The 25,683-nt window shown below is 40.8% G+C and overlaps 1 protein-coding gene across 7 annotated transcripts in view; it reads left to right on the top strand.

The window, feature by feature from the left end:
- Window positions 1–2,186: 2,186 nt before the first annotated feature.
- The window catches only part of Tbc1d23 (TBC1 domain family, member 23), a 62,667-nt gene continuing 39,170 nt past the window's right edge, over window positions 2,187–25,683 (top strand). For 2 of the 7 annotated variants that reach the window (XM_030249253.1, XM_006522485.2), the window contains exons 1-5: window positions 2,188–2,401; window positions 15,295–15,406; window positions 19,446–19,551; window positions 21,225–21,344; window positions 25,388–25,511. In XM_030249253.1, coding sequence (XP_030105113.1) covers window positions 25,498–25,511 — 14 coding nt within the window. In that variant the 5' untranslated portion in view covers window positions 2,188–2,401; window positions 15,295–15,406; window positions 19,446–19,551; window positions 21,225–21,344; window positions 25,388–25,497. Of the gene's footprint in view, window positions 2,402–15,294; window positions 15,407–19,445; window positions 19,552–21,139; window positions 21,345–25,387; window positions 25,512–25,683 lie in introns of all 7 variants that reach the window. The other 5 variants (NM_026254.2, NM_001358433.1, XM_030249252.1 and 2 more) reach the window with 4 other exon arrangements.

Below are 25,683 nucleotides of genomic sequence, written 5' to 3'. Positions count from 1 at the left end.
TAAGTAATATACGTTAATAGAATATTTTACCAAACAGACTATAACATAGTCACTAATTTGATTACAATAAAAATGAACTTCAATAGAAGGCTAGAATGAGCTTGACTGGTGAACAATTGCTTGCATGTCACTGAGTAGTTTTTGAGCCACTTTTCTGCAAGCCTTCCAGAACAACTGAAGGGATCCATCAGAGGATATGTGTCTCAGAATGGCGATCTGACCTAGAGTCACACCTTTTATTTATTTTTGTTTTTTCAAGGTTTATTTATTTATTATATATACATACACTGTAGCTGTCTTCAGGCACCCCAGAAGAGGGCATTGGATCTCATTACAGATGGTTGTGAGCCACCATGCGGTTGCTGGGATTTGAACTCAGGACCTTTGGAAGGGTAGTCAGTGCTCTTAACCACTGAGCCATCTCTCCAGCCGCCACACCTTTTATTTTTTAAAACGGTCATCTATAGCCACATTCTATGTAAAAATGAATTTTCACAATGAAGAACTGAACCTTACACATCTGCTCCAGGCTTGGAATTGAATGTTCAGCTTTTTATTGTCTCTTTTTGGAAGGAGAGCCATCATGTTTTGGTTTATCACTGGGACAGCTGTGCTACATTATTTAAATAGTTTTTAAAATTCTGGAGCATTTTAGGTACCAAAGTATATTTCAGAAAAAAAAATGATGGATACCCTTGAAGGTACCTCTCAGCTCCTAAAAATGAAATATTAAACATTAGAACCAATATAGTGGCAAACACCTCTCGTACTGCTTCTTTGAGCGGCGGAGGCAGGAAGAACACTTGCGCTTAGGAGCTCACAGACACCAGCCCCGGAGTCAAGCCAAACCTGGTCTTGCCGGGTCTCCAAAGCAAATTCTGAGCTCCTCAAGGTTACTAGTGAGACTGTCTCAAAAGACAAAACAAAACATAACCAGCCAACCAATCGAACAGAAACTTACTTTACTTAATTAAAGCTATTTCTGGTCATTCCTGCCCCATCTAAAACTTAATTGTTTTCAGTTTTTCTACACATTACCCCTGCATTTCTCAGTGTGCATGCATCTATTGCTAATATATTGATATCAAACATAAACGATGCCTTTTGTTTGTAATCTGTTTGGTTCATCTAACAATGGCATTTTCAGATTTATCCATAAATTTCATGTAGTTAACTGCATCGTTGTTCCTGGGCTTAAAAATATTTGTTCAGCTCCTCCCTGAATCTGTACTAGGCAAAGATAGCCCAGGGGCTAGTGTTTTGGTAATACTGGTACTGTGGATGAAACCTGGGTGCGGAACAAGGAGGCCCATTTAGAGGGACAAATGGGACTTTGGCTAGGAAGGGAAGGATCTCGGCAGCTTTCTTTTTTTTTTTTTTTTTTTTAAGATTTATTTATTTATTATATGTAAGTACACTGTAGCTGTCTTCAGACACTCCAGAAGAAGGAGTCAGATCTTGTTACGGATGGTTGTGAGCCACCATGTGGTTGCTGGGATTTGAACTCTGGACCTTCGGAAGAGCAGTCGGGTGCTCTAACCCACTGAGCCATCTCACCAGCCCCCCTCGGCAGCTTTCTTAAACTGATTTTTTAAACTGGAATTTCAGTTTCAGAACTACAGTTGATTCTCCTGGCTGTTAGAAGACATATTTAAGATAGAAGACTAGAGTATAATTTTCTTAACTGGATAGCTTGACAGAGTCCTTCGTGTATTTTTATTTTTCTTGTAGCTCTGGTGATTGAATCATTGAGGATGCTGGGCAAGTGCTGTATGGTTTACTAAGTCCCTGGCCTTTTTATTTTTTTGAATGGTCTTTACAAATGATGTGGTATGTCCTTTCCTTTTTTTCTATTCAGCCTACCTTCTCTGTGTGAATTCATACTTGCCCTCCTCTCTCCACTAGCTGGGATTCTCAATTCTGGCTCACACCGGACAGCCAGAGACCCAAACATTAAGACGCCAAGCCAGGATGCTTCACTTTCAGAGTCTCCTCTGAGCCACGCCTGCCCGCAGCGTGGCGCCCCGCCCCATCCCGGAGAACCCCTCCCACTCCCCAGGGTCGGCCCCGCCCACAAGCCTTGTGCCCCGCCCACTCCGTTCGCGGGCCCTTGGCATCCTGGGATTTGTGGTCTTCCATAATCTTCTCCCTCTCGCAAAGCTCCGGGCTCCGCCTTTCGCCCTAGAGACGTGGTGACGTTGCATCCTTCCAATTCCTCGCCTCCTCCCTCTTTCGCTCTGGTGAGTCTCAAGTCTCAGACTTCATAACTCCTTTTACGACACTGAATCTCTGAGACAGTCTCGGTGCCAGGTCCACTTTTCGGCAAAGTGACGTGGACGTCAACAGCAATGGCGGAAGGAGAAGAGCTTCTGCCACTGTCAACGTCGGGCGGGGACAGCTGGTGAGTGCGAGCCCAGGTTTAATTCCCACTGGCCCCTTCTCTTCCTGTTCGCCATCCTGCCTGTCCCCGAGGTGCTGGCTGGCGGGGCGTGGAGCAAAAGGCACCTGTCCTCCTCTGAGCCCCTGCCCCGCCCCCTCTGCTTCAGGGTCCCCTCTGCCCGCGGGCTTCTGCGGCTGGGGCAGAATCCCGGGGACTCAGGGGCCATCCTGGATCTGCGCCTAAGTCAGGTCCTCCCGCTTGGCCCAGCGAAGAGAGTGGCTTCCCCACTGAGTTCGCCGAGTCCCTAGCCAGGGAGTTGGAATGGGCGCACTAAGGAGGAAGTTCTTGGATGGAGATCTCAGACCATTTGAAATGAGATCTTTTGAAATAACCACCGCGACCTTTGACAGTGCAGAGGTCGTGAGATACACCCAGCAAGATTCCTTCTACGTAGTTCAGGGTTGTCTTTAAAAAAAAAAATTATTATTATTAATTTTGTTTATCTCCCAACAGTTTCTAACATTTGTTATTATTATTTTTTTTTCTTCCCCACCACTTTCCTCACAATTTAATTTCATGACTTGGAGGGCGTTTTGAATTTTGTTACTGTTTCTCCCGGGCATTTGCATGTGTCTCTGGGGCTGTGGGAAGATTTGGTTTTTAAAGGAACTCATGTAGCCCAAGGCTGGCCTCGAACTTTCTGAGTGGCTGAGGATGACTGTGGACTTCCAATGCTTTTGCTTTCTCCTCCCGAGTGCTGGCTTGTAAGCTCCATCCTGCCTGGTTTGTGTTGGGCTGGGGATTGAACCGAGGGCTTCCTGTGTGCTAGGACAAGCATTCTACCAACTGTGATACATCCCCAACCCTGCCAATACCTTTTTGGTAGGCATTATTTTTCCCACTGAGGGTCATTAATTTTTGGTGGACACTTCTACTTTTGAAGTTGTGTGTGTGTGTGTGTGCACGTGTATATCTTACAGTTGATCTAACTGTATTGACCAGGTGTAAGACTCATGGATTTTGCTGTTGTTTTTCACAGTGTTTATATATCACTGTCACGGTGTACCTACACACAATGCAAGCCTTTGGTAAATTTGTACTTTACTAATTGAGGACAATAGAAATAACAGAAAGGAATACACGATATAGCAGTTGAGTAGCTGGTCTTCTGGGGACTGACAGGTACACATGTAGCAAGCTAAAGTTAATTTTGTTCTCTGAGATTGTAAATAAGTGTTGTGGGAGTTCAGAAGAGGCAGAAACCATTTCAGCATGCATTACAAAAGCTCATGGAGGCACTGGTGTGTGAGTTAGACTCTGAAGCATCAGTAAGACTTACCTTAACATTGTTCAAAATAGTCACTATAATGTGAGCTACGGAAGGAATTAATTAAAATTTCTTTCCTTTGCCTCATTGAAAACTTAAAAAACAATAACAAAAACCAGGTAGAACTTTTACTATGTTTAAAAAAAATATATCCAACACCAATGTATTATTTGAATATGTGCTCATTATTTAAAAGCAGTTTTTCATTTATTTATTTGTTTGAAGGCAGGGTCTCACTGTGTAGCCCTAGCTGGTCCAGAACTTGCTATATAGCCTTGTCTGACCTCTGTCTCCTAAGCTCTAGGATTAAAGGTGTATACCACCACAACCAGATTTAGTTTTTAATTTTTACCCATATGAAAAGATTTATGTACACTTTATACTTATCATGAATTTCAGTTGGTCTAGCCATATTTCAAATATTAAATACCTTACAGAGCTGGAGGCTAAATCCCAGATTGTGCTATGCTGTTAAGAGAATAAAGAAACGGCAGAAATGGAGGCAAAGGCAGGAAAATTAAGGATTTATTTGGGGAATAATAACTAGCACTGCTTGACTTAAGAGAAAGATAGGTCTGGAAAATCCGTACACATTTATGAGGGATGGGTGGTTATGTAAGTTGCATTCCCTAAGTGCAACTTAGGGACTTGTACATGGTAAACAGGTGCTCTGCCTACACTGATCTATAGTGTCAGCCCAGTAAAAAGATTCCAACCCATTATGGAAACCTTTTAAGAATCAATGATAAGGACTTTCTAGAAAGTGACCTAGTGGTTATAGCATGAAGTCCGGAGCTTGGGAAGAATTTTTCTGAGTTAAAACATCGTAAGGAAGTTCTTAGTTCATGTGTGTGTGTGTGGTTATGGGCAAGGTCTCTCTAGTGGATGGTTGCTGGTAGCAACATTTGTTCTCTTAAAGGTCCCATTAAGGTCTATGTCTTTTGTTGCTCTTTTTGTTTTTCAAGATAGAGTTTAGTTTCTCTGTGTAGCCTTTGTTGTCCTGGAAATCTCTGTAGACCAGGCAGGCCTGGAACTCACAGAGATCCTCCTGCCTCTGCCTCTGAGTTGGGATTAAAGGAGTGCGCCACCACTGTGGGGCCAGGTCTTTGTCTTAGGGTGACTATTGCTGTGATGAAACACCCTGATCAAATGAACTCGGGGAGGAAAAGGTTTATTTGGCTCACACTTCCGCATCATTGTCATCGATGGAGGAAGTCCGGACAGGAACTTACACAGGGCAGGAACCTGGAGGCAGGGGCTGATACAGAGGGCATGGCGGGGGCTGCTTACTGGCCTGCTCCTTATGCTCCTCAACCTGCTTTCTTATAGAACCACCAGCCCAGGGCTGACTTTTTCATCATCTCCTATCAATCGCTAATTAAGAAAATGCCTTACAGGCTTGCGTACAGCTGGAGGCATGAGATCTCACCTCTCAGATGACTTCAGCATGTATCAAGTTGACAGAAACCTACCCAGCACAGTCTGCGTGTTTGGTGTGGGTTCCTTGTTGTTTTATTTCCATGAGATGTTTGTTGAGATTTTTAGTCTCCCCCCATCCTCTTCTCCCCTCTCATCTCTCCAGTCTCACTCTTCCTGACCAGCTTCCGTAGAGTCAGGAAAGACTTTGGGATTGGGGGCCATAGATTAGTAAGCCCACTTTTCTTTGAGTGTTTGGTAAATGAGATCCTTGCAGAACGGTTTCTAGTTTAGCTGTCATGTTTTAGTTTGACTTGGTCACTTGTAAAGTTTTCCACAGTGTATTTTGCAGGTTACCACCAAACTCATCCTGATGGCTAAGGATCATTCAGTCTACAAATGGAAGTGTGTAAGAATAAAACTAGGCTGGGTGTGGTGGCTTGCTGGTGATCCCAGCTTCATTCACCCAGGAGAGTGAGGCAGCGGAATTGGTGCAAGTTCAAAGTTAATCAGAGCTACATTGTGAATTTTAGGGCAGTCTGGGCTGCTGATGAGACTCTGTTTCAGAAACATGAAATAGTTAAAAGTGAGAGGAAAAAAGGGGTCAAGGGGGTTGGGGGGGGGAGAAGGGAGGAGAGAGAGAAGCGGGAATAAAGGGAGGGAAGAGAGCCGAGAGAAAAACCTAGGCTCCTGTCCTCTAGGATTTTATGATCTAGATCAGAAGGCTAATTTAAGAACATCAACGAACATGGGCCTGATTGGGCATATCCTTAATCCCAGCACTCAGGAGGCAGAGGCAGAGTTTGACCCCACCCTGATCTACATAGTGAGCCTCAGGCCAGACCTGGATTACATGGTGGGGCCCTGTCTCAAAAAACTAAACAACAAAAAGAATGTCAAGGTAGTGTGACACAGTGACACATTTGGGTCTTTTTTTGTAGCTGATTGGTGGTATTTTAAATAGGCCAGCGCTGCCATACCTGTCTGACACTGTGTTTTACTACGTTTTCATGTCTTTTTTCTTTGTGGACAGTGAGTAGTATTTATTATTCAGTTTCTTTCCTAATAAGTGGAACTAGATAGTTGAACTTGTTAGACATATGTATATACTCTTTAAAGAGCTCAGGAAGGGGCTTAAAGTCTTTTTTAGGGGTTGGAGAGGTTTACTGTGGCTAAGAGTACCCACTGCTCTTGAAGAGGCTCAATTCAGTTGGTAGCATCCAAAAATAACACTGTGTAACGCCAGCTTCAGGAGATCCAACACCCTCTTCTGGCCTCTGCTGGTTCTAGGCCCCAAATGCTTCATGTGTATGCAGGCAAGCACTCATCCACATGGCAATAAAAACAAATAAGTCTGAATACTTCTATTCTTCGACATCACTTTTACCGATTTACTGGTGTTTAGTTATGTTTTAAGTCACCAGCTCTTCCTAAAATTTAGACATGTGTTGCAGTTACCTTGAAGCTTGTTAAAAAGGCAAACTGATTCAGTAGGTGTTAGGTGGGATCCGAGGTTCTTTATGCCTGAGCTCCTCTGTCTTATCAGTTCTGTTTCTTCATGAAGTACACGTCAGCTAACAAGGTAGGAGTAATAGGTATCTCAGAATGGGAAGTTGGAGGAATTTACCTTTTTATATTGTGTTACATTGTATAACTTAATATGCTATAATTTATATAATCACAAAGCTATTTATTTATTTAACATTTTGTGTGTAGATGTGTGTTCATGTGCTTAACGTGTAGGGGGACATGTGGAGGTCTGTCATGAGTCTTTCCACCGTGTGTGTTTCCATTATTGAACGCAGGAAATGAGGCTTGGCAGAAAACCCATTAAATGCTGAGCTGTCTCACTTATTGCTTTATAGATAGTGAACTTCTCAAGGGGGAATGACTGATAGCAGGCAGCTCAGTAAATATTTGTTGGATGAATGTATGTATGAACGAAAGCCAACGATTGTGTAACCATGAGCGATGCATACCAAGGCACCATTTCATATACAGTACCTAACATTAGTGTTCCCATGAGCTAATTGCTGGCTGGTATAATGCTTATTCTCTTTGGAAAGGTGATCAGAAACTGTCTAAGCTCCCACTTCTTTAAAACTCTAGCCATGTGAGCTCAAAATATGGTACAAAAAACTAGTCTAGAATTTATATAGATAAAGTTAAGAGTTTTTGTTTTGTTTTTCATGACAAAGGTGGGTTTTCTTGGTGGTGGATGGTGTGTGTGTAGCCCTGGCTGTCCCGGAACTCCGAGATCTGTCTGCTAGTGCTAGGATGAAAGATGTGCTGTGCTGCCACAACAAAGTTAAATTCTTAAAATTCAAAAGATGGTAATGCTCTCCTTGACATATTAATGAAGCCAGTCTTGGGGGTGTACACATGCTTTTATGACCTGAGTCATTTTTTCTTAAATAATCCTTAGAGATCCAAAGCCATAGTCAAACTTTTTCTTTTAATGACATAATTGTTGGCATTCTGAACTTACTTAAATTGATAAATTTTACTCAATATGCACTTTAACTTATAATTCTAACGTTTTGCTCAATTTTTCTTAAATTCTTTTAGTTGTAAAAGGATCAGTTCTACTCAGAAACATCCACGTACACTGTAATATACAGCTAGTTCTGAAGAGGACAATGTTGAATAGAGTTGATAAACTATACTCGGCAAAGCATTTCTTCTACATAATGCTGAAATGTGGCTTCTGTTTGGTGTCAACCAAAGACAATAGCTGCCCTTATGTATCAGAAAGCAAAATCGTTTAGCAAAGCATTCATGGCTCAGCAAACATCCACTCAGTGCGGTTTATATTCAGGCTGCTGGGTAAGGCTTTAGGGGGAAAAATGAAAGCAGTATTAAAGCCAGAGCTGTGCACTGTAGTGCTTTGTTTTAGTTGCTTTAATTCACCATTTTGTCAGAAGGAATAATACAAAATAGTGGCACAGTTTGAGGGCCAAGTGTTCAAATGTGAGCCTGTGAGAAAACATTTCAGAGACAAGTCATAAGTTAAGCCTTGCTTAAGGATTTTTAGCAAGGAAATATAAGAAATGTTGCTAAGCATGTACGTAGAGCTTTTCCAGTTACACACCCATGAGCACACACACATGTGCATCTTACAGCAGCTCTCTGAGACAGGAATTACTGAGAATTACTGTCCGTGCCTTCTTGGAGGTGTGAGGATGGACTTAGAGTGGTCATTTGGCAAATCCTGTTCATAAAAGATCTGTACTTAGTCAGCATCTCCCTTCTGTAAGCCCTGTGGGCCTTCTAATACTGATTGCATTTATGTCATATATGTCTCATATCCCTTAAGAGACTCCTAAAGAAATTCCTCATAAAAATGTGGATCAAATGTTGAATCAGCTATGTATTTTGGAAGGCACAGTATTCAAAGATGTGCATTGTTGAGCATATATTGACTATTCGTAGACCCTACGTAGATATGAGGATATGTATGAGATGTGTATATCAATGAACTCTTGTATCCATGAGAAGAAATAAGTTATGATTGATATGATAGGATAATAAGGAGAAATTATATATATATGTATACTATATATACCTTTACAAATCTTTTATTTTCATAGTACTGTGCTCTCATATGTCTACCCCAAATCACTGTTTTTTGTTTTTTTTGTTTTTTTAAAATATTTTTGGTTACCTACATCATCTAAATAGAAAATAAATTATTTAATGTTATATATTAATGTATGTGATTAAATACATGTAATGCATTTATATTATACTACTTGCTAACATGATAATTAATCTATCATATATTGAAAGATTAGTATATTTATTTGTGGTAATATATAGGACATATAAGCATGCGCACTGTTTTGATAGTCTTAACAACTCAGCGATTTTTCTGTTGCTTTAATTCAATGCTAGGGAAGTAAGTAACTTACTATGTATTATTTCCCCTGTAAAGACTTTCTAGTCTTTCTTTATCTCCCCACCCCTGCACTCTGTGTGTGTGTACAACTTTGTGGAGTTGGTTCTCTCCTTCCTTCCACCTTCATGTGGGTTCTGGAGTTGAGCTCAGGTCAGCAGGCAGGTATGCGGCAAGCATCTTTACCTGTTGACTCACCGCCATGACCCCTTTTCTTTGTTTTGAAGGATAAAAGTTATAAAATGTACCCTCTCATGAACATGCAGTTGAATACAGAAATCCTTTTTTGTTTGAGACAAGGTCTAGGTTGGCTTGGAACCCATAAGTAGGCCAGCTGACCTTGAGCGTGGCAGTCCTCCTGCCTCAGTGCTAGGATATGTAGGCACCATCATCGCCAATGAACTCTAGACCTGCTTTAGGTTTGTCTTGTGAATTCCATACGATTTAACAGCCACGATGAAGATAAGTGAGAATGTCTTTTATCAAGTAAATCTCTGTCAGTGCTTGGAATCCAGTTTTGAAATGTAAATCTGCCATATACTTCTCTTGCCAAAGTATGATTTTTTTTAAGTCAATAAAGTATCTTTGTGAATAACTGCCCAGATGTAGCATAATGATGTCACTTTATTTTTCATGCAGACTATTGTTTTTTAAGATAGTGTTTTCAGGAAAAATAGTCCTTTTTTAAAAAAAAATCATATTTTGGGTAAAGTAGAGATTTGTAACAAAGCTGCGTGTGGTGGTTCTTGCTTTTAATCCCAGTATTTGGAACACAGAGGCAGTCAGCTCTTTCTGAGTTCCTGAATATCCGGAGTTGTTACACAGAGAAACCCTGTCTCCAAAACCAAAACACCAAAAAAACCAAAAACCATCAACAAACAAACAAAACAAAAAAAATGAAAGAAAGAAAAAAAAAGAAAGAGAAATTTATAACAGATATGCATAATGTCTCTGCAGATTTTTGTCTTTTTCACTCCGTTACTATTTTAGGCAAACAATGTGCACTATTTTTAAATTTCTAAGTCCATGGCGTTGGTTGAAAATATCTCCACGGAAAAGTGAGCTAGTGAGGTGGCCCAGCAGGTAAAGGGGAAAGATGCTTGCTGCCAAGCTTGATGACCCGAGTTCGATCCCCAGGACCTACGTGGTGGATCAGAAAACTGAAAGTTGCCCCGTTGCCTCCACACATGGGCTGTGGTGTGTGCACGTTCACATACACAGGTACACCAGGAAGTAAATGAACAGGGAAACAGGGAGATGCTGGGGACTTTTATCCCGTGAGGAGCTAGAGCAGTCTGGGGTTACTGTTCATCAGTGGAGAAACCCTTCTGTAGGTCAGTGTGGAGAAGGCTTACAGCTGAGATGAACAGGTTCAGCATCAGCCTTGCATCTGTTAGCCCTCCTCTCCGCCCACTAAGTAGTAATCCCTTGAAGGTTTTTCTTAGAAGAGGGAGAGCGACCGTGGGTACCACTTGGTAAAATGTGATCTTCATGGCTTGTGGATAAAAAAAGAGAAGTCTAAAAAAGACTTAATGGCATTTATTCTATTTATAGTTAATTTCTAATTTTACAGAACTAAACTTTTGTGACCTCCATATCCTTTTCCGGTGGATAGTGATGAAACTTGTAGTTGTCAGGTTTGTAAGGGATGTCTGTCCAGAACAACTAACTATATTTAGCATCTTCTTTACTTGATATAGGATTCCAGGAAAAATGAGACATGAGTGTGATTAGAGTACATTTGTATGGAGTTGCCAAATAATTAATAAAAATATTTTGTTGGAGACAAAAAAGAAAAAAAAGAAGTTTGGGGCTGATGTCTCATGAGCTGTACAATAGGAAAGACTCAGCAGTACAGGGTACAAATTAAAACTTTGAAACAGTTTGAGACACGTTCTGGCTGCTTGTCGTACTGTTTGCTGGTACTTACAGGTGGTTACTTAGCTATTTTAGAAGTAGGGACAATTGGTCAGACTTAAAGCTATCAGTTGTGAAGATGTGATACATATACTGAGCTGCCGCGGCTTAATCTGTACACAGGCTGCCTCACCTTTAAACAAATCCGAATGAACTGCCAGCCAGTTAGAGAGCCACTCTCATCCGTAGAGTAGATGTAATTCTTACATTCCTCCACAGCTCTTCAAGGATAAACATTTAACCAGGTGAATTCTTGGTGTTTATTTTTAAGTTTAATAGTAATCATAATATCCAACTTGAAACAACTTCATCATCAGATGGTAAAGAAAATATGATATACTCATGCAGTGGAAGAATATTTGGCAGTAAAAGCATGTGCTGGTCCATAGACCATAATACGAGCAGAGCTGGAAACATAATGCGAACAGAAGAGGCAGGCATTAAAGGTCATGGGTCATGATTGCATTTCTTTGAACTATTCCAAATAGGTAAATGGAATAAATGAATTGTTACAGGCTGGGGACAAGGTGAGGAAGCGCTTGTGGGAGGAAGTAATGAGTGAATTCTAATGGATGTGATGTTTCTTTTTATTTGTTATTTATTCTTCTCTCATAGACTATAACCAGTGGTGGTTTGAATAGGTGTGGCCCCCATAGACTCACATGTTTGATTGCTTGGACCACAGGGAATGGCACTATTAGTAGGTGTGGCCTTGTTGGAAGAAGTGTGTCCCTGTGCAAGCAGTCCTTGGGGTCTTACATATGATCAAGCTATGCCCAGTAGAGCACAGTCTTCTGGTGCTGCCTTCGGATCAAGACAGAGAACTCTCAGCTTCTCCGGTACCATGTCTGCCTGCACGCTGCCATGGTCGCCATGACGATAGTGGACTAAACTGCAATGAAACCTAACTAAGATGCAACCCAGCCAAAGTTTCTCGATAGTGGACTAAACTGCAATGAAACCTAACTAAGATGCAACCCAGCCAAAGTTTCTCCTCCCTCCTCTCCTCCCAGTCCCCCCCCACCCCCCGAGAATCACTCCTCCAGCCTCCCAGGGATACCAACCAAACATGGCTTATCAATAAGATATATAATACTGTAAGACTAGTCACCTCCCTTCTTATTGAGGATGGACAGGGGAGCCTAGCTGGAGGAAAAAGATCCCAAAAGCAGACAAAATGCATACTAAGCTTGGAAGTGGTTGGAGTTTCTGCTTTTGTCTCTTGTACAATTGTGCACGAGTTCCAAATGTTCCAGCTCCTGTCTGATGGAAGAGGTTCAAACTCAGCTCATAGCTGGAGTAGAAGCCTGTGTCTGCCTGGCTGGAATTCTACAGCAGCTGGGTTTAGAGTGCTCTCAGGATTTTGCCACAAAACATCTGATGAGGGGAAATTTTATTGCATTTAAAGGTAGTTCTTACTTTCTGTTTTTAGGGGTGTGCTGTTTTTGTTTGTTGTTTGTTTGTTTTTGAGACAGGGTATCTATCACTCTGTAGTTCCCCGGTTGACCTTGAACTCCCACAATCCTCATGAATCCTGAGATCACCCATTGCTGGAATCTTACTTCTATGTCGTAAGCTTGTTAATGGCAGCTCATTGGAACACCCTGCTGTGTGCTAACACGTGTTATAGGTTCAGAGTTACAGAGCCGGGAGGGAGGTGGTTTTCAGTTTCCAGTCACAGAGCCTGATATTTGCCGTGTCTTGAACTTGCCGAGCAAAGGGGGTCATTGTTCTTATGAATAAAGCCTATACTTTTTGGGGACCTTGTCTGCCCGTCTAGGGGTTTGTCCAACCTTTAGCTCGTAAGGTCAGTTCAAAGTATCTTAGAGCCAAGGAAGACTAAAAAAACTACAGCCTGTCCACTCACTGGTTAGACGTGTAGATATTGTGTGCTCAGAGGCTGAGACACGAGCCTGTTTGAGGGCTGAATACTACGTAGAGTTCTCATCTCCGCTCATCCTGCTCAGTCTTTAACTGCAGCGTTTGCTGCTGTCTGCTACAGTTACAAATGATCACGTATAAAGTCTGAACCCTGAGCCTTTGCCTCCCTCAGAAGACACTGTTATTTTTAATTATTTAGGTGGGAAGTGTCTTTTACCACTTGAAGTATAGTATTTACTGGTTTCTACGGTACTTGCTTACAGCTGAAGTGCCACCGCTGTGTCCCTTGGGCACAGCGTCACGGAGTCCATGCAGTGGCTCCACCAACAGGTGTGCTTGTACGTTACTATGACGCCACAAGTACTTGGAAGTGCTTGCTATGTCTGATGGAACAGTAAGGTATTTGGCAGAGCTACTTCAAAAAGAAAATAAGGTTTTGCACTGAAAATTAGAACAATTCTAGTTCATTTATGATATAAAATCCCATCTCAATTAAATGATATTTTCCTCATTTTATTTACACAGTTGACAAACATGGTATTTATTCACCAGACATACATTGTATTTTCTTAACTATATAGTTACAAACCATATTTTAAATTCTACTCATCTGTCTTTTCGAGCTTACTTAGCATGGACTAGACAGACAGACTCTTGTCTTCATGAGGCAGGCCTGCACTATCAACACTAAACCTGACATTTCTCATGCTTTTCCCTTTTCTTCCAACTTTTTTTAGTGATTATTTGTCTTGTCTTGTGCTGTCACCGGTGTGCTCACATGAATTTGGACTTTGTTGAGGGATGCTTGACCAGAGCTTTACTGTTGATCGTACCCAAGCGATTACATTCTCATCTAATTCCTTTCTGTGAAGGGGGCAGTCTAATGAAGTGTGCACACTTAGAGAGCTGTCTTAGGGTCATATAGGTAGAGGGAGGCTTACATGAGTCAGAATAATTGATTTTTCTTTACAACTGCAGAAGAGAGACAAGATCCTGGCTTTCTGGTTCTAGCAACCCTGCTGCCTTTCTCCTTAAGTTACTTGAAGAATGTTAGAAATTATCTTACACCTTTAATCCCAGCACTTGGGAGGCAGAGGCAGGCAGATTTCTGAGTTCCAGGCCAGCCTGGTCTACAGAGTGAGTTCCAGGACAGCCAGGGCTATACAGAGAAACCCTGTCTCGTAAAACAAACAAACAAACAAACAAACAAACAATAAAAAAGGAAATTATCTTGTCTGTATTACCTTTTTTTTAACATTTTTACAGATTTTAATGTATGCCAAAATAAAAAACTATTGGAACCGCAACCTTTGAAATCTGTAGGGAATTGATTTAACTGGTATTTTGAGCTGCAGAATAGTTCACGCATCGTGGAAGTTCTTAACTGACCATCTTAATCATGCACAGTGGAAAGAAAATTCATGTTCTGCTTTTTCTTCAGACATGGTAGATTGAGCGTAATTGCCCTCTAGTTTGCTTAATGATGTTTCACTATGGTTTTGCTTTAGCCTAACAGTGGAGTCTTCTTTGTCCACTGACATTTATCAAACACTTTTTGTACATCAGGCTGTGCTCTGGGTATAACATTTATATAATTATGTATTAAATAATCTCGAACTGCTGGGCTTTGAATTCTTGCTTGAATTTTAGTGTTTCTCATTTTTTCTGCTGATTAGTATAATATTATGGGCATAACTTTGGGATCTAGATTGCTAAAATCTGGCTCCTGGGCTTGCTATCAACTATAGCCATGTGACGATGACACATTAAACGCAAGGATACGGAATTTTAATACCATAGGATGGTTGTTTCCTGTGTCTCATAACTTTCCATGACCCATCTTTGCCTTGTCTTGCGTCCTAACTGCAGCCAGTGATGTGTGTGGCTGTCGAGGATTAAGAAGAGCACATGCAGACTGGGATGGTGATGCTCTGTAATCCCAGCTCCTGGGAGATGCAGGGAGAGCGAACCGGAGTTTAAGGTTGAGGCCAGCCTCGGGTGTATGGGGTTCTGCTTTTAAACAAACAAACAAACAAACAAACAAACAAACGATAAATGAACATCTGTAAAATCTTTAGACCAGACCCTCACACATGGTGAGTGCTGCACCAAGCCATCCCTACCGCCATGAACAAGTTACTGTGATTTGTCTCCGTGGATTCACAGTGCTATCAACATGCCTGGGCCATCTCCTGTTGAACACTTCTGATCGATAATTTCTGATAAATAATTTATGCCAAGGCAGAATTGTGTCCCTGAAGCAGAACGTATGGAGGCTGCAAGTGCCTTGCATCGTTGCATTCTGACTGCCGAGAACCTTGTCTTCTGAGATGTACCCTTTACCTGACCACGCTTACGTACAGGGGGAAAACGAGTCGAGTAATTTTAATGATTTTTTTCTTTTTCTTTTTCTCTTCTATTCTCTTCTTTTTTCTTTCTTTCTTTCTTTTTCTTTTCTTTTCTTTTTTTTTTTTTTAGGGAAAAAGATCTTGAAGAAGCCCTTGAAGCAGGAGGTTGTGATCTTGAAACTTTGAGAAATATAATTCAAGGGAGGCCACTGCCTGCTGAGCTGAGGGCCAAGGTTTGGAAGGTAACTAGAAGCTCATAAGGAAAGTGGAGTCACTTTGAAGAAGTTTTAATAATTGGTTTTCAGCTCTCTGAAAAGACTGTTTATAAATATGTTGCATTAAGAAAATTGACTTGAAGCCGGGCGTGGTGGCGCACGCCTTTAATCCCAGCACTGGGGAGGCAGAGGCAGGTGGATTTCTGAGTTCGAGGACAGCCAGGGCTACACAGAGAAATCCTGTCTTGAAAAACAAAACAAAACAAAACAAAACAAAACAAAACAAAACAAAACAAAACAAAACAAAACCAAACCAAACCAAAAAAAAAAAAAGAGAAAATTGACTTGAGTAACTTTAACTAACAGTGCATTTCTGAGCCAGGTGTAGTTGCACATGCCTTTAATACCTGTCTGCAATGGGAGGCACAAACAGGCAGGTCTCTCTGTGTTCGAGGCCATGTTGGTCTATACGGTCAATTATAGGCCAGCCAGGAAGACATAATGAGACTGTCTCAAAATAAATGTCTCTGCCGTGTTTTCTATACTTAATAATAATGTTTACAGTGGTAATATTTTATAGCCACTAGAAATGGCTGTGATCCTTATGAATATTGTTTAGCAAACGGTAGCAAGTGAGGAAACAAAAGCAGAAGTCAAAATAGCATACACGCAGACTCACATGGAATCACCTTAGACATGCTAAAGGAAATCTGCCTGTGGGGGCTGCTTACAGCTTTTCTTTGTTTTGCTTCCCAGCTGTTCTCTTATGTTTGTGGGGGTTTGGGTTTTGGTTTTTATTTTGTTTTTTGAGACAGCATCTTGCCAAGCCTTCGAGCCTCATTCCTCAACCTCTGTCCCGTGGTGCTGAGATGACAGGTGGGCACACCTCACATATGTGACTTATTTTTTTCACAAATGCTCAGCCGCTATGCTGTCACACTGAGCCTGCTTAAGAGTGGGCTCAGCAGCCAGCCAGAAATGGGGAATTGGAGCCCTACTCTCTCCACTGAACTATTTCTTAGGGAAAGTTGAGTAATGGGGGAGTTAGTGCCAGTTACGTGCCCACTGGTGACCCCCCACCAAGCCTCCACTGAGCAGTTCACACAGATGGCCCAGAGTGAACCAAACGGACCCTCCAACAAACCAAAAGTCATGAATCGGGGAAAGGGAAGGTAGGGAAGATGAAGGGTGATAGGCGTGGGAGACTGAAAAAAAGAAGAAAGAAAATTTTGAATTAAAAATGTTACATATTTGTAGCCGGGTGGTGGTAGTGCACACCTGCGTTTGGGGCCAGCTTTTTGTACAGAGCAAGTTCCAGGACAGTCAGGGCTACACAGAGAGACCCTGTCTCAGAAAAAGAAAAAAGTTACATATTTGTGCAAATTATAAGCACAAAAGGATGGAATAAAAATCGTGTTACTCCCAACAGGTAAAGCATGTAAGAATGTGGAGAGGTTTGCTCTGTCCTTTCCTTTTTTTCTCCTGTGCATATATACTTAACAGGAATGTAATTATTACTGCACATAGCATTCTAAATGCTTTATTTCAGGAATTTAAACATGTACAATAGTATGTGGCACACATGAAATTATTCTTAGTGTTTACATTTCAGAGATGGACATTCAACATTGCTACCACGATGGATAAGTGACTGCGATTTGTTTTCACAGTGCGATCTTGCTTGTGCCATCTTCTCTTTAATAGTTCCTCTAATCTGATAATGCCTGTGAAGGCAGAATGTCTGTCTCCTGAAGCAGAGTTTACAGATGCTGTGTGGAGGCTTATGGAATGAACTGTCATGTATCTGTAACCCAGCTTTATTTAACTTTACCAGCATCTGACTAGTCTTGTAGATTGACTAGTCTTGTTTGACCAGTATGCTCATCTGATCCTCCTAATTCCTTCATGATGAATCCTTTTAAAGCAAATCCTTAGTAGCATACTAACATTCATGAATAAGAAATTCCCGATAGTTTCAAGGTAACTCTAAGACACACCAGAACAGCAGTCCTTACCTCTTGTCAGTGCATGTTAATTATGCACTACAGTGCTTTCATTGTGATAGTTTCACAATCCATATTATACATTTTGATCATGTTCACCTCCACTAGCCTCTCTTGTCACTTCCTGTTTCTGCTAATCCTGTTCCTCTTTACAGATGGTCTACTTCTACTTTCATGTCTTTTTTTCCTTTTGGTGGGGGATGACACAGTATTTCCTTAGAGTTACTTACTGGAGTATGAAGTCTTATCCAGTGACTCTCCCCACTAACCAATAGCTAAAAACAGTAATTCTGTAGTATTGAAATAATGTCTTCAGTTGTCTTATAAATGTATTTTGATAGGTAACTCAAATTCAGATGCTGGAAGGACCACTTGTTGCACTAGGTTGAGTTGTCCCTTGCATCTGTTAATTGTACACCTTTAATCCCAGCACTCAGGAGGCAGAGGCAGGTGAATCTCTGAGCTCGAGGCCAGCCTGGTCTACATAGCGAGTTCTAAGGCAGCCAGGGCTACACAGAGAAACCCTGTCTCAAAACCAAACCAAACTAAAACAGAAACACAGTAATACTCTAGGTTGGGTGGCACAGTCACATCCACTGGCCACAGTGGAAGTCATGAAGCCAGCACAGTGGCTTGACACAGTTCCAGAAAAGCTGAGCCAAATGCTGTGATGGCTGTCATCCCTCTCTCACTTTTAGGTTTCAGTCTCTGTATGTTGCATTCTTAGAGACTTTCTGCATTATGATCCATTTTCTATTTTCTTTTCTGAAAAAAATTCTGTCTGAGTCTTTTTAGGAAACTCCTAAATTTAGTATTCCTTCTTCCTTCCCTTCGAAGTCTTCTTCCTTATGCTCTGGAGATAGATCATAAGCACAGAGCCACCCAAAGCTGGGAATTTCTAAATGAGGCCATGACTTGGGTTATCTGCCCTTAAGCAAACTCAAATGTATAATTGGAACAGGATAAACTCAGAAGTAGTTGAAAAACTTGACTGGCCAGGTAACAGATTCAAGGTCTCTTTTTCTGATACATTTAGAACTCTTTACAAATGTTGTTTAAAGATAAGGGATCATACAGGGTACACCTCTAGAGCAATAGAACTCAGGAAATAAGGTCGATTGATTAAAATAACCTTCTCCTACTTAGTAGCTTGGATGATCAAAGGATAGAAATGCAAGTTAGGTATTAGGATTTGCTATAGATAAAAAATTAGTTTAAATATTTTTCTATTTGTCTGGAGTGCCTTAAAACTTCAAATACTGCCAGTCTAAAAGCAGGCTGTCATATAATGGATATGTTTGCTTTGGCAGAGACATTCTTTAGATTCTTTGAATTGGAGTTATAGGGCTAATAATAAAATTAAAATCTGTTGTATTTGTGTTTTTTAATTGTGGCTGCACGTGTAATCCACAAGTAATGAAAAATGGAACACATGTCCTGAGTCACAATGATATAATGTGTGCTGCTTGGGTAACCATTACTCTGTCTTGGTTCTGGGAAACGGAGTAAGTAAAGGAGTAACCCGATTGCTAGTCAGAGCTGCAAGATTCCTCCAAGCACTGCTTCCGACTCCACACAGTAAGCTCTGTGATAGCCAGGGCTACCCAGAGAGACACTGTCTGAAACAACAAACAAACGAACAAACAAACAAACGAATGAGTAAGTAAGGGAATACATAAAATAGCTTTTACACGTACTTGAAAAAATTTACAAAATAACATTTTCTCAGTTCATTAAATATTCTTTATGTTTTTAAAATTGTACATGGTATAGGTATATTTTTATTTGACAGTATCATATGTTTAGTTTTTACATTTCAGAAAAGTTGGCTTTAAATAAAGCCATGTTTGTAAGTACACAAATATTTTGTAATTAATTCTCCCCACTGAATCAACATGAAATAGGAAAGTCTGATAAAGGAGCCTTTTGTTACATGGTGGTGGGGACACTTGATGATGTGTGGATACTTAGCTTGTAGTCTTTTGTTATTATTCCTAAAGTCTTGCCTTCCTTAACAGCATATTTTTAATATTTCTAATATTTTAATACTTTTTTTCTTCCAGATTGCTCTGAACGTTGCAGGGAAAGGTGATAGTTTGGCATCATGGGATGGTATTTTAGACTTGCCTGAGCAGAACACTATTCATAAAGATTGCCTTGAGTTTATCGGTAAGTTTGATAACCGTGAAAAATGTTATAATTTGGGATATCTTAAATTTGTAAATGTCTTGTAAATAGTTCTGCCCTTTAATAAACAAAATCTTGAGATACATAATTTTGAGAAAGAGCCAGGTTTTACTGTTTATTTTATAATATTGATTTTTCTTACACATTTATAGTTTTGTTATCCTCTTTACCTTGTTTCTCAGAATTGTAGGTTCACGTGATTATTTGCAGCCTTCAATTAGAAGAGCTTGTGTTCTGAATGTTTATTTATAAATAACAGGTCATGAGCTACTGTTTTCAGTTGTTACAAATCATAGATGAATAGTTTTCTAACCACCCTACAAAATCTGTGATAATTGATGGTACAGGTTAAGCTAATTCAATTTATACCTGTCTCTCTAATTCATTTATAATATCTTGGCCTCTTTGATTTTCTGTTACGTCTTAGTTAGCTAATGCATTGGTTAAATGGCTTCTGGGCACTGACTGTTCAGAAGCTGCAGTTTCTAGAATGTAGCTCAGTGGTGGCGCGCTTGCCTGGAATATATGTATGCAAGTTCTATCACCAGCTCTATTGACTGTCAGGCAGACAGACTGACAGACTTTATTACTAGTATGGACAAAAGAAAGGAAATTTGGACCAGAAATTTGAAGACTTTACATGATATGTATCCTATATTTCTGAGATCACCTTCATCTAAATAATGATGATATAGTTGTATTCATATTTAGTTTGTAGTTTATCTGTTTATTCTGTATGAGAGCTATCAGTATGAAAAGTCAGAGTTAGTTTTGCATGTGGATGTATGATTAGCATTATTATAAGATAAAAACTAAGATTTAAAATGAACAAAGGGAAGGAATAAAATACTGGATTTAATGGTAGAGAATGAATTACCCTTCTGCTTGCCAAAGCTGCACATGGTGGAGCAATTGGCAGTCTCCTTCGGAAGCATCCTTTGGCTTTCCAGCAGCTTGAGCTATGCCTGTCACTCCCTCCTGCCCTGCTTCACACTGGCCACTCCTGTGTTTAGCATACATATGGTCAATATTACTGAGTACCATTTGTTAGTAACTGTCTTCTGTCTTCCCTTTCTCTCAGGGCTAGGTAAGAAAACACATACACGAAACTGATAGTTGTTTTGTAATATCTGTCTTGCTTTAAGTTAAAACGAAGATTGGGAGACTATATTCAGCATGCAGTATTTCACTGTATGATGACGTCCTCATGTAACACAGTGCCGTGTACAATGAATATACACGATGGCAGCTTTAAAATGAAAACTAAAATGTTACAAAGGACATTGTTTACGTTTTTTCTTATGCTTTGCGCATGTGAGCCAATGTCTGTTAAATAGGAGACGGGCTAGACATAGCTCAGTGGGGAAACCTTTACCTAGCATATGTAAAGCCATGATCTGGTCTCACTACTACAAAAAATAAATATGAAGCAGACAATCACGAGACAGATTGCTCAGTGTTTCTGTTTTTTCATAGTTTAATACACTCACATGATGAGCGTGTGATGTAGTGTGCCCAGTCGCTAAGCCCTGTAGTTCCCTGATAACTTTAGTTTGATGCTTTATTCTAGAGCAGCTCTCAGTGCCAGAGGAGAAGGCAGCAGAATTACTCCTGGATATTGAATCTGTAATTACTTTTTACTGTAAATCACGCAGCGTTAAATACAGCACATCCCTGAGCTGGATTCATCTACTGAAACCATTGATCTGTCTCCAGCTGCCTCGCAGCGACCTATACAACTGCTTCTATGCCGTCATGAATAAGTACATTCCCAGGTAAAGTATGACTCAGTGGCTGTTAGAAAAGTCCGTTTCACTTTGAAATAAAGTTTTTTAGTTTTTTTGTTTTTGATGGTAAGGTAAAGCGGTCAAGTAATTTCTGAGGTTGCCTGAGGTATAGTTGCTCCTTGACTTTGTTCTTGTGACAAATACTTAACATTTTCATTTATCATGTATGTGTATGGGTGTTTTGCCTGCATGCATCTATACCACATGAGTGCCTGAGGAGGCAAGAAATGGGTGTCAGATTTCTGGACGTAAATTATGCTGGAAAAATACACTCACAGTGAGCTGCACTCCAATCTCTTGTTGAGGCTTTTTATTGGATAATGATATTAAGAGTCTATTCATCGCCTTTAATCCCAGCACTTGGGAGGCAGAGGCAGGCGGATTTCTGAGTTCAAGGCCAGCCTGGTCTACAAAGTGAGTTCCAGGACAGCCAGGACTATACAGAGAAACCCTGTTTCGAAAAACAAAAAGGAAAAAAAAAAAAAAAAAGAAAAGAAAAAAGAGTCTATTCATATGTTTATTGGTAAGTCCTTTATTGTCTTTGGCCACAAAACAGATCTATAGACAAAAATGATCTAGAGTAGAAAGAAACGTTGATTTGTCTGAAAGCCCCAGAAGTTTAAGTCTCAGCACGCTAAACCCATGCATATGTTTTCGAAAGCTCCCTAGAGATCATTGTTAGACCACAGCAGTGAACTTCTGTGCTTCCTTGAACTGTACTCCTCTGTAGAAAGCAAACAGGCTACAGTCCGACAACGCCGAAATCGGGACTCCACGTTAGGACTAACTCTGGCATACTATACCTGTCATCTGCTTGTGCTTTATGACTTCTTATGGGCATCTCTCATTTTAAGTCGTGGTGGTGGCACACACCTTTAATCTTAACACTCAGAAGGCAGAGGCAAGAAGACCTGTGAGTTCAAGGCCAGCCTGGTCTACAGAGTGATTTCCAGAACAGCCAGGGCTACACAGAGAAACCCTGTCACACACACACAAAAAAAAACAACCAACTAGCCAACATCAGCAAAACCAGAGAGAGAGAGAGAGAGGAGAGAGAGAGTTTGTGTGTGTGTGTGTGTGTGTGTGTGTGACATGGGTAGTTATGTTGCGCTGAGTCACACTCTGCCTTGTCACATTCTTCCAGTTCCTATTTCTGTGAGTTCTGTATTTAACATGGCACTCTAGCTATTGCTGGTAGAAAGAACATTGAACACTGAGCCCACAGACTGCTTATGGAAGAATCCCTTTTCAATATATCCTCTAATGACTGGATTACAAGATGGGTAGAGCTGTATCCAGCACAAGCCCTTGCCGTTAGAGTGACATTGCAGTATACAGACAGCCCTTAAATGAGTGCTGTTTCAGTGGCTCCCTCCCAGGGATGTTCACTGGTCCAGAAGATGAGGCCAGTTACCTTATGTTCCAGTGGTTTCCTGCCTCTGTGCTCTACCTTAGCATTCGATTGCTCTGCAGTTACCCAACTGGGAACGTGTTCAGACTTAGAACTACTCTCACAGGGATAAATCCAGTTCTGTCTCTGGCCTTCTGTGCACTGCTGTTTGTAATACCTAAGTGGGGAGATTTGAGCGGTGGGCATAGGAACTGGAGAGTTACGGCTCAGCAGGTAAGAGAATAGACTCTTTTTTCTTTTCTTTTTTTTTTTTTTCTTTTTGTTTTTCGAAACAGGCAGCTCATGCAGAGGACCCAGGTTCTACTCTCAGTGTTCCATGGCAGCTCCAACTGTCCCCCAAAACAAAAATAACAAGGTAGTGATAGCTGAAAGTCATAACAAACCATGGCAGGGATATAAAATATTATATTTACATAAGTAATTTTCATTTATTCCCTTTGGATAGCATTTTTACTTATTTTTACTTTTGTAGTTCTGAGAATTGAACCTATGTCTTCACACATACCAAGTATATGTTCCATCACTGAACTAAACTCCCATCTCTAAATAATATTTAAAATATCCGTAATGATGCTTTTAAAAGTATTTTATTACATTTATTTATTGCGTATGCATGCATGCACATGTGCATGCTATGGCGTGGATGTGGGGAGGTCCAAGGACAGTAGGTGGAAATTGGTTCTCCCACATCATGTGGATTCCAGGGATTGAATTTAGGTCTTGAGGCTTAGTGGCCCAGCGGCGCTACCCACTGAGCCGTCGTGCTGGCCTCAATGATGTTCCGTGGTAAGGCTGTGATAGTCACTTAGTGGCTGTTGTAAGCACAACTTTTTACTTTGCTTCATTTTCTGTATAGTTTGCTTTTAAAGACTGTACCCCTGCAAAAACAGCTTGTTGAATTATGCATAGATTTTACATGTGGAAAGATGGCCATATTGCATAATGAGCTAAGGCCCAGTGTCTGGGTTCAAGTCCTTGCTCTCTAATTTGTTATTGCTAGTTTGTGGCTTTCAGTGGCAGACTTGACCTCAACTGAGCCTCAGTTGTAATGAGTATGGTGATCAATAGGGTTGTTTGTGAAGACCAAATGAAGTAAGTCTGTGAAATACTTATTACAGTGTTTGGTAATGTTTCTTCAGTAAGTAATTGGCTTTTATTATGATGGCCTGGGCTTTAAATATGTCACTGATACATCAGAGAACAGTCTTGCCACGTGTCTTTGTATGAGTAGGATGCATCTCACTACAATAGCTGAAGTAGTGTATGGACACTGACTCTTAAGTGGAACCTCCAGGCCTAAGTGAAGAAGGAGTTAGTCACCACTGTCGGTGGCAACACCTGACTCTACCACCAGGCAAAGTAGCCGTGTGTCAGTGTTGCTTTTTGTTGTTGTTGTTTTTAAGGTGTAGTGAATAAAAAGTAATGCTATTCCTTGGATCACCACGATCAAGATACTGAAAACTAGATACATTTACCATATACTGTAATACATTTTTTTTGCCACGATATAACTCTTCAAATTTGAGGTTTAAGAACACAAATACACTAAATAAAATATGACTACCAGAGTATTGCCAAATAGTGCACAAATTACTTCAGAGATGCTACCTAGGTCAGACTTGAAGATGTGGCGTTCCTGTGAGAGACAGCATGGAGTCAGAGAGAAGCACCCTGCCTCCTGAGTCCTGAGCTAGGATGCTAACCTGCTTGCACCTGCTCCAGATGAGTCCTGAGCTAGGATGCTAACCCGTCCTGACCTGCTCCAGATGGAGCAGATGTGTGGGTACCTTTTGAGGTCAGGGTTTGGGTGTCTCCCATGACCATCGTAGGCAGATTGGCCTTCTTAGAGCTGATGAGCTATGAGGAGCTTCGTGTGTTAATAGCCAGAAGCCTCAGGGAAGTCAAGCATCAGCACAGGTTTCTGCCCTTTCACAAATACTCTCTTGAAGTATCTGCATAGGGATATGATATTTCCTTGGGAAAAGGCCTTGTGTTAATAAAAATGGCAGATTAAGTTTAATGACTTTAACTTTGAAACAGTATATAGATTAAACTTTTTCATCTTATTTGAATAACAACCATTTGAAGCTAGGCATTTTTCTGGAATTTACTCTGGGCACCTGGTATCAAGGCCACTTTGAGGGGTGTCTGAGGTGTCTCAGGTTCATTGTTCTCAAATGTCATCTGTAGTCTTCAGACCTTTGCTGAAAGACATTCCTCTCTTAATATATAAACAGTGGTACAAACTTGAAGCAGTCCAAGGAGTTTCTCCTTACTTAGCAAGGAGGGAGGAGGCTGGACTCAATCAGGCCCTCTAGATCTTTGGAGACCTTAACTGTATCACTGTAACCTAAGTGCTATTTTTAGTTACCCCTGAAGTCCTCTTACTTGAGTGTTCCTGGGTTTGCCTGGAAAACCTCCCTCAAGTGGTTGTAGTGGCTGTAAACCAGGTCTTCTGGAAGGTGTTAGAAGAGAGCTCTGCCTGGCTCTCAGGTGGGTTTGCTGTGGATGCTGGCGTGTCCTCAGGGTGCAGAGAGGAAGTGGGTCTTTCAGGAGGACGGAATACCAGTGTAAACATGTCTGATCTAGTAATGAGAAACTTTGCTTCTCTTTCTTGTAGGGATTGTTCCCTGAAGGGGAGGCCATTTCATCTCTTCCGGTTGCTCATCCAGTACCACGAGCCTGAGCTTTGTTCTTTTCTTGACACAAAGAAAATCACTCCAGACTCCTATGCACTCAACTGGGTAATAAAGTGAAAGTAGGAACCTTTAATGAAAAATAGTTTATATAAAACTGTAGTTGGCTAGAGGCTAGGCTGGGCTGGTAAAACCTGAATCCCCAACGGACCACAGCATTAGTCTTTCGTTACTTTATACACATGTGGAAATAGCAATAATATATTTCATGTATATTAGT

Source organism: Mus musculus, chromosome 16 (assembly GCF_000001635.26).
Source record: "Mus musculus strain C57BL/6J chromosome 16, GRCm38.p6 C57BL/6J".
In the NCBI taxonomy this organism is placed as follows: domain Eukaryota; kingdom Metazoa; phylum Chordata; class Mammalia; order Rodentia; family Muridae; genus Mus; species Mus musculus.
This window is presented reverse-complemented; position numbering and strand designations above follow the sequence as displayed.